Source organism: Numida meleagris, chromosome 3, assembly GCF_002078875.1.
Source record: "Numida meleagris isolate 19003 breed g44 Domestic line chromosome 3, NumMel1.0, whole genome shotgun sequence".
NCBI lineage: Eukaryota > Metazoa > Chordata > Aves > Galliformes > Numididae > Numida > Numida meleagris.
The window spans coordinates 29,509,372-29,524,518 of NC_034411.1; the positions used below are offsets into that span (position 1 = coordinate 29,509,372).

At 38.1% G+C, this 15,147-nt stretch overlaps 2 protein-coding genes across 3 annotated transcripts in view; one reads left to right on the plus strand and one right to left on the minus strand.

The window, feature by feature from the left end:
• Positions 1 to 9,338, minus strand: part of DNAH8 (dynein axonemal heavy chain 8) — a 127,196-nt gene extending 117,858 nt beyond the window's left edge. The window contains exons 1-7 of one of the 2 annotated variants that reach the window (XM_021389444.1): positions 8,944 to 9,338; positions 8,768 to 8,861; positions 7,084 to 7,372; positions 6,279 to 6,413; positions 3,672 to 3,756; positions 1,072 to 1,220; positions 206 to 395 (exon numbers count right to left, since the gene is read on the minus strand). In XM_021389444.1, coding sequence (XP_021245119.1) covers positions 206 to 395; positions 1,072 to 1,220; positions 3,672 to 3,756; positions 6,279 to 6,413; positions 7,084 to 7,371 — 847 coding nt within the window. In that variant the 5' untranslated portion in view covers position 7,372; positions 8,768 to 8,861; positions 8,944 to 9,338. The other variant, XM_021389445.1, reaches the window with a different exon arrangement.
• Positions 9,346 to 14,739, plus strand: GLO1 (glyoxalase I). Its single transcript, XM_021389449.1, has 6 exons — positions 9,346 to 9,500; positions 10,595 to 10,677; positions 11,356 to 11,496; positions 12,297 to 12,364; positions 13,405 to 13,494; positions 13,602 to 14,739. Exons 1-6 carry the CDS (start codon positions 9,429 to 9,431, stop codon positions 13,688 to 13,690), a joined length of 543 nt encoding a protein of 180 aa, XP_021245124.1. The 5' UTR covers positions 9,346 to 9,428; the 3' UTR covers positions 13,691 to 14,739.

Genomic DNA, 15,147 nt, shown 5'->3' on the forward strand with positions numbered 1-15,147 from the left:
AGAACTAACGTATCACTAGATGATATTCTCAAGTCAATAATCTCTGCATACATTTATTAGGCAAGATTTTGATAATTTTATTTTTCCTTGAAGGCTTAGGTACATTGCTTACCTTTGTCCTACTGTGCAGAAAGAAAATTAAGAATTAAGAAAATTCTTACATAGAATTCCTCTAATTTGGTTGCTTTCTAAATGCAATGCTTACCTTCTAGAAATGAAAGGTATCTCCTAACACTTTCCACAAAATTCTGTTTGTCTTTTGTATCCTGTTTGGATTGACTTAAAACACCCCAGTTATTTGTTGCAAGGATAGCTGGGATAAAAATCTTTTCTAACATGTTCTTAATGCCACGTAGGAGTCCTTCAGTGGCATCCAAAACACAAAAGAATGTATCCTGCATTGTAACATAACAGTTAGTGATGCAGTAACTTAGAATGGAAACAGTATTACGAAGTCAGCATTTTTTTAATAAAAACACTCTGATTTTGCACATGAAAATTTTAACATCAGGAGAAACGTCCTGTTGATTGTTGAGAATCAATTCCACACATATTTAATAATTTGTCTTATATAGTTGTACAGCAGAAAAACTCATGCTACATAACTTGCTTAGGATAAATGTGCGTTTCACGCATTCAAATATACAAAAGAGATACAAATAAACTTATTCTCTGCTGGAATTTGCTATCTTGACGTCTTCTAGGCAAATGTGAGTCCTTCTAGTTTAGGGTTTCATCAGACCTAAAATGTACTTAGTGGCTTTACCTTCTTCAAAAAAAAAATGGCAAAGAGGAGAATGATAGAGAGAATGATAAATTAATAGAAATGCTTACTGCTTCTTTAACAACTGCTCTGCAAGGCAGAGAATTCACCAGATATACCGAGTACTTGCTGAAGTAATACAGCTCTTCAATGCCTTCCCAAAGATGAGAGCACAGTGTGATACAACTTAACATTCAAAAATATGCAGCTACCAGTAAATTTAGTAATGTAACAATAGTGAAACAAATAATGAAACAAAACTATCTGCTTTTCAAGTTCTTTGTTTTTAAAATTGAATGAGAGAATACCTCATGTATAGTTTTTGCCTTTATATTGTTGTCATTCTTAAGACGAACAAAAAACAAACATAGTCCTTCAAATTTGTCCGGTGTATTGTCCACATAAAACTGCATCATTTTGCCTCCTTTTGCAGCTCCTGGAATTGTCCGACCACATTCTGAAAAGAATTTCATAGGTGTCAGTATTTTTTTTAAAGTGAATTATTACAAAATGCTTGAAATACACTGAAAAAAAAAATCAACATAGAAATCACTTATTTGAAGTGCTGCATTGAAGAGGGAATTTGTTCGGGTCCACCATCTTGAAATTTGCTGGTGGCTAAGATAAATTATATGCTGCTTCTCATTCACCCTATCAAAGATATTGTACTCAAGAAAAAATAGGGAAACAAGTAAAGAAGTAGTAAGAATTAGATAGGCACGAGGAAGGAAGAAGGAAAAGTAGAAAAAGCAGGGTATGGAAGACAGGCAAATGGTAGAAGAAAGTAAGACAGTATTACAGGGCTTTAATGTTGCGTTCATATATATATGTATTAAAAAAAATGAATTACAATTATTCTGGCAAACTGAATTTTAATTTTTCCTCATTTTGTGTGCTCATTTTTGCATTATTTTCAGTATTAACCCCACCATGTGGCAGCCTATTGACATAAGATTCATCTTGTGATTCACAACCTTCAGGCTGACCACACATATTTCTGCTAATAGGTAAGGAATAATAGGCTACAGCAATCTTCTGTATTTTTTATGAAGATGAGCACTAAATGAGGCACATTAAATAATTCGCAATGTCGCAGAGATACCCCTTCATAGCTGAAAAACTCTAAAGTCAGAGTTTACTCAGAGAAAATAAGCAGAACAACCTGCAACACAGAAGACTAAATGCTGCATTTTCCTTATATTTTCCCTGCTTTTCTCTTATTTCCAGCTACTTCTCAAAGCTTCAACATAGTTTCTGAGGTTTCTCATAGCACTACCTAGTTCTTCTGCAACTCTTGCTAAACTTCCATTCTATTATTTAGTCATTTTGAAGCTCTTTTTCTTATTGTATCGTTCCACTCTATTTGTCTACCACCCACAAATTCTTTCTTGCACAACCTCCCTGACCAGCCAGTTCCTTTCTTCCCAGCTTCTCTTCCCCTATTTAAGAAAACCTTCCTCAAAATCACAGGTTCTGTTTACATCATTTTCACACCCAAAATCTCCCCACGTTCCCATCACAGGCTAACTATCTTTCTCAGCTGCATCTCTTCTATTTTATCCTAGCAGATTCGAATCAAAGGAGCACATTTCTACAGGCTGTTAGGTGCCAGATACATCACCAAACTGAAAATACTGGCCTCAGTGCTGATTCTACTTTACCTGGAGTTGCAGCTAAGAGGAAACAATTACTTCTGTTACTCTTAATTGCAGCACTTTGAAGTGATTCTGCAGATATAGAGTATGCAGAGTACATCTATACAAAATTGCAATATAGCGATGGGATACCCTCAGTTCATCTATGAATATACTCCTATGCAGTGTGGTTATTTCATACAAGTTGGTAAGGGAATGCCATGGTCTGAGCTTAGAAAATCATTAGGCATGTTAGACATCAAACTCTACCTATTTACTGAACATGTAAAAATTGAACATTTTCAAATGCTGATAATAGATGCAAATTCAGACACATCATATAATAAAACCATAGAATGGCTTGGGTTGGAAGGGACCTTAACAACCATCTAGTCTCGACTTCCCTGCCATTGGCAGAGCTGCTCCCCACCAGCTCAGGCTGCCAAGGCCTCACCCAACCTGCCCTTGAGAACCTTCAGGAATGGGGCACTCACAGCTTCTCTAGGCAATCTGTTCCAGGGCCTCACCACTCTCTGAGTAAAGAATTTATTCCTAACATCTAACCTAAATCTCCCCTCTTTTAGTTTAAAGCCATTCTCCCTTGTCCTGTCATTATCAGAGTGTGTGAAAAGTTGGTCTTCCAAAGATTTTATGAAATAAGTTTCTAATTAATCAAGGGAAAAACTCTTGAAATAAATAGTTGCAAACATTTTAACATTTCAAAATAATTTCTGTTTTTATAGACTTCCTTCCAGAAATGGTTGAAATTGACTGAATTTTTTCTGAAGTATTTGACTTAAAGCGATATGCATTTACAATGAAATGTTTTCAGTCCTTATAGCAATAGACTTGTATGGGAGCTGCTGAGTCATGGCCTGAACCACTGATTAAGCACCTGGAAGAAAGACCCAGTCAGCCCTGGGAGCACAGGTGAAGGCAATTCACCTGTGCAACCAGAAGGGGTGGAGCCTGGCTCCACTTCCCTTAGGCCTCATTTAAGGGCTGACTGCCCCTGAGGAAGGATCTCTTCCTGGAGATCCCTCCTTAGTGAGAGCCCTTCCCTGTGTGCCCAAAATCTTCCGATCTGGGTGAGCTCTCTATTTTCCTTCCACCTTTTTTGTAATGCTATTTCCATTGCGTCAATCCTTCTGATTGCTACAAGACTGCAGAATTATGAACAAATGAAAGCCAGTTTTTATCCTGGCTAACAGGATTTAATTTAACAGTAAATGGTATTATTACATCTGCTTGTATTAATGTTGTTAAAAAGTTACCTATTCCTGGTGTATCTCCTTCTTGATAGAAAATTTTCAATGCTTTACTTCCTCCCTTGGCAAAAAAAGACTCAAATGCTTCAAACTGTTAAATTAAAATAAAAAAAGAGAATGCTTGTTACACAAATCATTACTTTTTATGTAGCTATAAGATAAGCAACATCATCTGACTATGGTACTGCCTCAAGTTTTGATGGTGCGTGCTGCTCATACTCAAATGTTATGAGAAGTTACTAAACAACAGATTGTTGAAATATTGCCTTGAATTACTTATGTCGCTCACATAGATGGCTTAGCTCTGATATCTGCATGTCATACATTCACAGTCTTCACCAGTAATGCACAGAAACTGGAGAGTATTCTGTTACTCTCGGTGATCTGCAGGTCTGACGTATTAGCGCAAAGCAAGTGGTCATGAAGAGACTTAGAAGTACACAAGGCAAACTTGTATGACCTGATATAACCTGCTACGGCAACTCTACACCTAAAAGTAAGATTCAGTGGTTTAAAAAAAAAACCTTAGCATTACACATTAGGCAACTGATATTTCATGATAAAATAAGATCATATGTGTTAGCAAAGGAAATGAACGCAGCTGAAAAAGCTCTGAAAAGCACTGAAAGAAGGTCTGGAGGAGATCAGGTTTCAGAGTATGGCATAAGCCTCCTGGGTACTGATCTGATCAAAAACTACCTTCCTTAACAATCTCTGTAGTTGTCTGTAAGAATGATTGACTCAGTAAGATGTGACTTGGCATTCAAACTATTTGAATAAAGGGCTCTCTACTTTGGTAGTGAACTCCTTCCAATTGAAAACAGAGTCAGAAATTTAGCTAGCAAAAGTGTCTGCAGATGCATCACCTATTCAAACACAAAGCATATCCCTCTAGATATGGGATCTCTCATAAGCAAGTTTGTTTTGTTTTTCCCCACAGAATAAGCATATATATAAATTTGAATTAGAACTGAGGTGGGAAAATGAGTGACACCGAGGCGGATCTAATTTTAACGTGCTCCTTTAAGAACACAACACTGTGCAAAAATAAACTAAGTACAAGCAAACCAGATCTAGAAATGTACACAGCACTTTCATTTTTTCTATAGGCAATAGGGGATAACAGTGTTAGAACTCCGAAAAAAAAAATCTCCCTCAATTAGTAATACATAGTACATAAAATAAATAGATAAAGTACTGAAAGGTCAATGACAAAACAAGAAAAAGATTGAAAAAAAGAGAAAGGAGGAACGATATCTTATGCTCTTGTGTGATTTTATAGATAGGGCAAGATGTGAGCTAACCCTCTGGCTAAAGATTCTGCAAATGCACCTTGTTTCAAGCACGTGTGGTACAAGCACTTGCGTGTGAATACACCACACAGGCTACTGTTCTAAGTATAACATTTACAAATGTCAAAGACAAGATACATATAATTTCCTAACTGAGAATTGTTAAAAGACAATGTTGACAATGCCCCAGAGTCCTACACTGTGTACGAACTAAAAATGGAAAAATTCTAACCATAAAAAGTTTTGAAATTGTGGTAAATAAGGGGAGAACAAACAAACAAAAACAAACTAACGTGCACCATCCCAAAGGTTCTTCTGTGTCGGAATTAATTGAACTTAGTGTAGAACAGCAACTTGACTTGAAGTCAGGATGATCTACAACTATATACCACTTATCAACAGCAAAGAAAGAAACTGTCAGTTAATTGACAAAACATAAAGCACCTCAATGTTGTTTAAGCATAAGAATAAAAAAAGATTATACATATTTTATGATGTGTAAATATCAATAAAGAAACAATGAACAATAATTTTGAATGTGAGTATATATTCAGCTTGTATCAGAAGAGCTGAAGTTCTAACAATTGACATATTTAATCGATGTTGATTATGTCTGGTTAAAATTTGAACTCTAAGGCTAATCTCTAACTGACAAAAACATCATGCAATCAGAGATGACAAGGGCTGTACTTTTACATACATACTGAGTTCTGACACTAAAAGAACAATATAGCTGATTGCTCCTGTTTGTTCAAGCACTGTGAAACACCTTTAAACATTTACAAACAACCAAAGCACTCAAAACTGGGAATTATTTAATGGCCTTACCAAATGTAATAACATTAGTGTTTCATCTTCTCTCTACTCACTGAAAAACATTCCTCTTTTTTCAAAGCATTTCTATGAAGTTACACTTATTTTTGCAGTATCTTTTGACATTTCAATCTGGACTTGCTTTACAAATAAAACCGATTATTTTTAGAATACAATAACGTTAGGCTGAGATGAGTGAAACTTGGTGGATATGAACTGGTGCATATGACAAGAATCCACTGGGTCAAAACAACAGTGATTAAGCTCTCCTTGAGATAAGAAAGAAGAAAAAGCTGCTATCAAAAACCAAGGGAATACTTGAAAATCTTCCAGGAAACAAAGCTGAATGATTTGGTCAGGTATCATTCCAGATGAACTGCATGCCTTATTAATCACATTTTCTGGCAGAAGCGATCTAAATGATGAATAACATTTCATATCAAAGGGGTAACCTGCTACATATTTTGACTAATAATTGAAATTCAACACATATACAGAACATACTCACCGAAGGGACATCCAAAATCATTTCTTCCACAGTTGTTAAGTCTAAACCTAGCCTGACACTGAGAACTTCAAATATGTACTTATATGAAGCATCAATTTTTGTTCTTCGACTTTCTCTTGCTTCTCTGTATCGAGCCTAAAACATCAAACATCTTTCAAGCAAAAAATACACAAATCGATTGCAACAGTAACCTGCTACTTAACTTAAAACTAAGGCTGAACATCTTGTATTATAGACATATAACTGCTTTAATCTTTAAAAGTATGTGCACTTTTAGAGTCTACCAGAAGAGCAAATACTATGAACTATTATAAAACATGAAGTCAGCAGAGGATATGGCAAGGAGAAGCAAATGTTAAATATACTACAGTAGATTTTAATACATTTGTGTGCCATTTTAACTAGTTTTCTTTTTCACAAAAATATTTCAATTTATTAAATTTATTAATTAATGTTCCTTAAACTAATACACTGATGTCTATTGCCAATCCAGCCTGCAGCACTAATAACATCTACAAACAATAAATATTTTCAGGGATCAAGCTGGGTACAGCTTCGCTTCAGTGTAAATTATTCAGTTAATATCTTCAGCCTCCTTCCACTACAACTTTAAAACAAAATCTTAAAATACTGAAGACATTACAGACAAATACATACACCACTTTCTACCTGGAATAAGAGAACAAAACATAAGGAGAACATAAGAAAAAAAAAAAAAAAAGAAAACGGGAAACAATTTATATAAACTGAATTTAATTATCTGAGAAAGAGCCAGAAATCTAAGTCCTAACGTTGAATACTAAACCTGTTTTTCTCTTAAAACTTCTTGCATGGATAGAACTCCAGCAGAGCTCCGGTAAAGCCTAGACATCCTTCGGCTTACAGGAGCATAAGACTCTTGGGAAGGGGAAGGGTTTGCTATTTGTTGAGCATGGTGAACTGGTTTGGCTCCAGCAATCGCTGGTGCGACAGGGCCAGACACAGAATCCTCTGTAGTGAGATTTTGCCCAGTAGTATCTGCTGCTGCAAGATCGGGCCCAGGATCTTCTCCAGTGTTTGAATTTTCTTTATTATCTTCTTGTATATTCTCCATTCTGAAATATGCCAAAAAGGGAAAAAATAGTGTTTTTATACAGATAGTGAATTTTATACAGAATACCCCACCATGCATGATACCCTTAAAACATACAAGTTCAGATAAAACATAGGATGGAGGATGTTGGGTGGTATTTCTTCAGTGGAAGTATTTAATTTCTACAGTGTTACTATGTCACTACTTAATAAGTTTTATTTTGATTTAAATTAATACAGAAATCAGATTTTCATCATTAAAATCATGTTGAGAAGGTAAGAAATAACAGACAAGATTGCATCCTAAAATTTATACTGACTGAGCTCTTTGCACAGTGACTTATAAAGTCTTACACAATACATTAAAAGTTCCGAGAGTGCTGAGCACATCAAGACTTCTTCACCACAGTGCAAAAAAAGTCAGACTTTCTCTTAGTTCTGTGACTAACCCAAGATGGCTAGGATACTAGCAGGGTAATCATTCCCAGATGAGGATTTCTAAAACGGCCAAAACAAGGTATATTCATGACTGACTGCTAAGCAGCCAGCCACTATACAAAAGTAGCCCTGCTGTTTTCTTCCTCTATCTACTCCACTATTTAATAAGCCCAAGAAAGGTTTGGTTTTTGAATTCCAAGCCTGTAATTCAGGGCTACAAAGAATCATACAAATCCCCTCTCCCATTTTTTCCTACTCAGAGGCATATTCAATCGCTAGCATTTGCTAGCTGCCATTAGTCCCAGTCAGTAGATCTTAACATTCTTGAATATACAGATAACAAAATGTTTCTTTCAGTATCCTCATTCTACACATGGACTGAACAACTACCTTTAGGGCACTGTCACCATCAGTGTACCTGTACCTGAAGTCTTTAGCTTGTGTCTAATTTTATCTAAAAATATCTTGTTCAGTTACATAGGGATGTTAGAATGGATAAACATGCACATAACCTATATAAATATGCAGAGTAACAGACAAATACACTGAGAACACCATTCTACTCAGAGTACTACTACCATAAAGATTAAAACAAATATCACACATTACACAGTAGTTCATAGGAGGCCTTAAGGGAGCCAACCACAGGTATAACCAACCACATGTAATATACATGTGTGAGGATTCATGGTAGAAGAGCATCATGGCCTTCAGGTAAGAGCACGAGCTCCAGCTGGCTGTCTATCTTGGCTACAAACAGCACATATCTTTTCACATCAAAACTTTCTTTTCCTCTTCTCCAGGTGCTCTAAACCTTGCCTACAAAACTTGTTCATACAACACAAATGAGAATTGAGTCTGTTTTCCAGCACAGCCTTGGACACGCACTTCAAGCACAGCATAGAACAACAAAATCACTCCACTTTCCTCTTGGAACTCAAATTCGGGGTTTATTCTACATCATTTCAAACGATTGTTACCTGGGTCACCGGCACCCCCAGTCCGCTGACAAGCGTATGACTCTCTCAGCTTCGCTCCTGACCCCTTTAGAGCAGAAGCAACATGACAGGAAGACTAGAGGAAGAGAAGGACGAGAAAAGTAAGCCTCTGTGTTACTCAGAAGCTCCGCTGCCCGCCCCGGCCGGCCGTTACCAACCCGTCTGCCTCCGGGACAGGGCGGCACAGCGCGGCGCTGCTGGCCGTTAGGGGGCGCCCGTAACGACTGCGGCGCTGCTCGCGCGGCGCTCGGCTCGGCTCTACTCGGCGTCACCCGCCGAAAAGGTGTAAAGCGAAGGAGCAGCCGTCTGTCATGTCCCGTCACACTTTTCTTAACAAAAGTGTATTTTTTTTCCTCACTATTCAAGACAGGTGGAAGCTGACATCTCTAATTCCCCAAAGGAATAAACCACACGTTAGGTGTGTTTGTAGACTTATGGTGCGAAGGCATCACACCGTGCTGTGAAGCCGCCTTAAGGTGCTACCAGCTGGAAAAAAGTGCTAAGTAAAACAGCACAGCGTCTATTTAAGCTCTAAACTGCCACTCAGGTGCGGAGGATGTGCTGCACGCAACTGAGCAACCGCGGGGCGGAGCGCTGCCTCTGTACCGCCCTCTCCTACCACCTCCTTCTCTCTGCTCCCAAGATGGCGGAACCGAGCGGTCTGAGTGATGAGGCTGCCTATGGCGCCTGCTCGGAGCCGGATCCCAGCACGAAGGTGGGCTGGGTGGGAGCACCTCAGGGCTGCGGGTGGCGGAGGCTGCGGCTGTAGCGGCAGCGGCAGCCCCGGCAGCGCCGCTGCCCTTTGCCGTGCGGACGTGCGGTGGCCGGGGGGCGGCATGGGGCCGGCATGGGGCTGGCCGGGTGGGTGCGGGCAGCTACGGTGAGCTCGGGTCACTTGAGCCGTCTCCTCTGTGCTATGGCTTGGTGTGGTTCTGACTCCCCCGTCCTCGTTCTGAAATCAGACCTGCCGCGGCACGCTTGGCTGGATCAGCACTTGTGCGGCTGTGCCGGTGTTTGGTCAGGCTAAAGAGAATGAATTGCCTCTGCCCTCCGTGGTATTTTCACGGCGTCCTTCAGGGCCGAAGTCCAGGGTTACAAATGCCCACCACCCTTTTCCCCTCGACCCCCAACTTTCTACCCCACTGCTGCAGAACAGAGGCTGCTTTCTTAGGGGAAAGAGGTAGTGGCGTTTAAACTGTTCTAAATCCATCACTGGCAGCTGATGGCTTGGGCTCACAGGGCCACAGGGAGTGGGGCTGGCGGCCAGTCACTGGTGCGGTTCTGCAGGGCTCTGTTTTGGGTCCAGTCTCTTTAATGTTTTCATCAATTATCTGGTTTCAGCGCTGGAAGGTGTACTAGGGACGTTTGTGGATGACACTAAACTGGGAGGAGCTGTTTGCTCCCTCAAGGGTTGAAAGATACAGACAAAGTGGAGAGCTGGGTGACCACCAACCTGAACAAGAGAAGTACTGGATCCTGCAGCTGGGATGGGGTACAGGCTCCTAGTGCAGTAGTCATGGCACCAAGCTGCTAGAGTTGAAGAAGCGTTTGGACAATGGTCTCAGCTGTATGGTCTGATTTTTAGGTGGTGCTGCGTGGAGCCAGGAGTTGGACTCGGTGATCCTTGTGGGTCCCTTCCAACTTGGGATATTCTAAAATAAAATGTCTTACTTACATTGTATGTAGTACTGTGTTTGTTACTTGTAGACCTGCTGGTTTTGATTTTCATTATTAAAAGACATCTTTGTTAATACTCACAAATTGTTTGATGTATAATAAATGTACCTCTTTTATTTTTCCCCATCACAGGATTTTATGTTCCAGCAGACAATGCTAAGAGTAAAGGATCCTAAGAAGTCACTGGATTTCTATACAAGAGTTCTTGGAATGACGTGAGTGGAAGTTGTATGCCACAATAACTTTGGTTGTTCCTTCACTCTTATGAAAAGTTTTTTGTTACGTTGATGTAATTATACTAGTCTAACCTCAACGACAGTGCTGGCCTATCTGCTAGTGCCAAGTTGGATAGCCTGCCAATCTCTGAGAACTTCCACAGTGCATCTAATGCCTAAATTGCAAATAAATTAGAAGTGGCTTTGACTAGAATTCTTTTTTCCTCTTGAAAGTAGGTCATTAATTACCAGCGTACAACTTGTACAACTTTCTCCACACTGATTCTGCTCTCAACTGGTAACTTTTATGATAGTGCTTTTAAACAAAAGTCATTGCTATAAACCTGGAATTTAAGTTATCTGCTGGTCCTTCCTGAGGAAATATGTACAAGTAACAAAATGGCAGCCTTGGACTTGAACCTTTGTACTGGCTTTGCTATTCATTTACTGATTGCTTTTAAACATCTGAGTCTTCTAGTTCTTATAGGTTTATAATGTGTGCTGGGATGTTTCTACCTGATAATTCAAAATGTAGCTATTTTAAGATGTGGATTGCAGTCAGAAAGGCAGGCAAAAATCACAGCTGTAATTCTTCCACGGGGAAACAAGTTGGGTGTGTTTTCAGGCTACGTGATTATCTTTTTTAGTTACTGTTTCAAAATAATTTTTGCCACGTAGACTGCTTCAAAAATTTGACTTTCCTCCTATGAAGTTCTCACTGTATTTCCTGGGTTATGAAGATAAAAATGATATCCCAAAAGATAAAGCTGAGAGAACATCTTGGACCTTTTCCAGAAAAGCTACACTTGAACTGACACAGTAAGTACTAATACAGTGAGAGATGACATTTAATTAACAGAAATTAAGGGAAGTGGATGAGATTATGTCCTGTAGAATTGAATAGAAATGTAGTAATTTCTGTGGAAACATCTTTACTGTTATATAATAAGCCTTAAAATATGGCTGAGATCTTAGATACTTGGCAAGTTTAATCATTCTCTTTCCAGAGCTACTACAGGTGAACGGTCGTATATAAGTACCAAATAATGTTTGCCCATCTGGGAAGGGAAACAATGGGATTGAGGCAGAAGCGATGTGGTTAGAACTTCTTTTGGATCCTCTGAAGTTGCCCAATAATGGATTAACTATTCCTTTTGAGGTCTAATCAAAAGAGGTATTAAGTCAAAACACTTTATATGAACAGGACAATTTTGTTAATGCTAATCATTGTTATTAAGTGCAGAGGGAGAGAGACTCTTGCAAATACTCTGACATTGAACTTAGCTTACTTCACTGCTTGTTCTGCATCTAGATTGATAAACTGACTCATGCATCACAAACATCCTTGCAATCTGAATGAGACAGGAGTGTTTCTCAGACTCATTCAAAAGTAGAACCTATTACTGAGGGGTATGAATTTGACTGAATTAGCCCTGATGTCTACTTTAAAGACAATCTCTAGGACCTGCAATTAGAGAAAATCTTGATAGTTTAATGAATACAGCCAACAATTGAAGTTTTCTGGTTTTTAGAAGAAACAAATTGTCTCCCTGAGGAAACTGAACGCTCAGAAATTGTTGATTTCAATGCTTTTCTTCAATGTGTATTAATTCTTACAGCAACTGGGGCACTGAAAATGATGAAAAGCAGTCCTATCATAATGGCAATTCAGATCCTCGAGGATTTGGTAGGTCTTTTGTTTAGTGCGTGTTGTTCTTACACTTTGTTTTACTGTGCTTTGATTACAGTTTTACTCTCATGTATTAGGGAAAACTGGAGGTTCAGTTTTCTCTTTATAAAGCATCTGTATGAAATCAGTGCAAAGGTTAAGTATGTTGTCAGCTTTACTTTAGGGGGAATTTGTAAACTTTTTAAACTGATATATTTGAAAAGACTTTTCTAGTAAGTTAGTTTGAAGTATAAGTACTACCAGCATCTTTATTTTGCTTCTTCCAGCATTTATGCATGAAAGATCATGAAAATAAGTAAACATGTTTCAGAGTAAAGGACCACAATACACTTCTTATAAACCTGACTTTTTTGGCAAGCAAACGCGTTTTAATACTAACCACTCAATGAAGTGCAATAATTGCTCTTGCATATTGGATTATAATGATGTTCAGATTGATTTTAAATTTGGATTTCTATTTTATAATGCACTGGTTACCTCTTTTGAGCTAGAAGGAGAATTCATCTGTAGCACCAAGGATAGCGTTCATGTGGCTCAACTTGATATTTGAGTGCTTGAGAGGTCACTGGTATGTGAAATAAGTCTCGTACTCAATATAGCCACTTGACATTTAAAACTGAAGTTATTTGTAAGTTCAGGCCTTGCATTAATAGTAAATGTCTTGTACTGTTGAACTAAGCAGACCCAACACAATCCTCTTATATAGATGTGTCTGTAGGAAGGCAATACTGATAAAATAGTTTGAATATCTTATCTGGAGTAGGAAGAAAATTATCTTCTCATCCAAATAACATGAACTATTGTAACTGTAAAGTTCCTATTTTAAAAGCATTATCAAAAAGCCAACTTTCTCAAGGAGGACATTGTGAAGACCTGAAATGCTCTTCTTCCTGGAAGCAACGACTTTCTTGAGTACATCATATCTCTTGTATGAGCATGTGAACTTATTGCAGAAGATGAAATGCTGAGGAAACTTTTTTTCTCAAACACACAGTAATACTTACAGCGTGCTTTACTGTTTTTACTCTGTTTCACAGGGCACATTGGAATTGCTGTCCCTGATGTCAATAAAGCTTGTAAGAGGTTTGAAGAACTAGGAGTGAAATTTGTGAAGAAACCAGATGATGGTAAGTCTTAACCAGAAATGCACGTCTTTACTGTTATATAATAAGCCTTAAAATATGGCCTTACCTTTATCTTGTGTTCATCATTTCTTTTATTTTTTTCCTAATAGGTAAAATGAAAGGACTTGCATTTGTTCAGGATCCTGATGGCTACTGGATTGAAATTTTGAATCCTAAACATATGGTGACTCTCACTTAGATCTAAGGAAATATGCAGTATAAGAGATACAACCTTTCAGTTCCCTGGAGAAAATCTGTAACAGTATTTGTAAAATTCTTGCTTAATGGAGAGGAATGAATCACGTTCAGATTTTCTTCTAAAATTATCCCGAGGCCTGCCTTCTGTTCTCCTGTGACACCACTGCGATTTGCTTCCAATTAGGAATCCTCGCCCATCTTTTTAAGAGCACAAATATGTACACTGCTCTTGAACATATTCTGTCAATATTTCACTAAAGTCTCTAAGATACGTGACCAGAAGTTTACTTTATTTCACACTACCTAGATTTAAACTAACAAAAAAAATCCAGCATTACTGCTGGTGAGCTTCAGCGAGGAGTATATATGTATATTTTTATCAAGTCAGAGGATATCCTGAAGGCTTCATGCAGTACCGTGTATACTAGAAAATAAAATATCAGATTTCTTACTTGAGTGGTAGCATGTTTGTGAAAGTCTTACTTGCATTATGCCAAGCAAAACTTTTTTTGACCAGACTTAAACAGCCTTGCCTGGAATGAGAAATGTAGTAAATTAGTCCAGCAGTAAGAATTCAGTATTTAAACTTGCGGCTACTGGTTGCCAAACAACATAAGAGGTCTCATAGTTCCTAACTGACAGTGGCCCTTCTTGTCTCTTTCAACACTAGAAGGAACTTGTTGGGGCAATATTCAACTTACAGGCTCTGTACAGTTCTGTTTTAGGAATGTAATGAAGAAGAGTATCTGAAATAGCTTCCTACTAGTAGGCATTTTGATCTGCCCTCTCAAAGCCAGTGATGGTTACTGAAATTATACTTGTATGTTATTACACAAGTATTTCACTTCACACTGTTCCACCTGTACAAAGAGTGGAAAACATGCCCAGTTTTGAAAAGTTTTGGTTAACAAAACCAAAGCAAACTTCTCTCTGCACTGTTTTACTGTAGTCCTTCCTAGTAGCGCATAACTCCTGTCTTCAGTTATGTGACTGTTGGATAGTAAAATGGCATTGCAATTCACTTTTAAATAAAGCATTGATGAAAAGTAATTTCTAAAGCAGTATGACATGTATTTTTGCTAATTCTTGAATACTAGGTAATCAAAACACTATTTGTTTTGGTTCATGGACTTTTTTTTTTAGCAGAAAACGGGTCATAGAGGATATAATATTTATTGGGAATAAATTAGTGAAGATAACTTGATTAGCAGGATGCTTAATGATAATGTGCAGAGTTTTTATTAACTTGTTCAGTAACTCCCTAGCTATTCAGTTAAAACAGAAGTGTAGAAAGTATTGGATTTAATTTCCACTAATGACTAATGTAGATACTAATGACAAGCATTAAGCATTATTGTCCTGTCTCCTTGTCTGAAAAATCCTTAACTCTGTATGCCTCAGTTTAATGACAGACCTTTTAAATTCAGTAATTTTACAGAGCTCTGCATGAAAAATCAT

What these genes read in the sequence shown, in the direction of transcription:
- GLO1 (XM_021389449.1), top strand. Translation starts at nt 9,429, where the DNA reads ATGGCGGAACCGAGCGGTCTGAGTGATGAGGCTGCCTATGGCGCCTGC. An exon ending in AGCCGGATCCCAGCACGAAG is followed by an intron (nt 9,501 to 10,594) that starts GTGGGCTGGGTG and finishes TCCCCATCACAG; the next exon opens with GATTTTATGTTCCAGCAGAC. An exon ending in TTCAGATCCTCGAGGATTTG is followed by an intron (nt 12,365 to 13,404) that starts GTAGGTCTTTTG and finishes TCTGTTTCACAG; the next exon opens with GGCACATTGGAATTGCTGTC.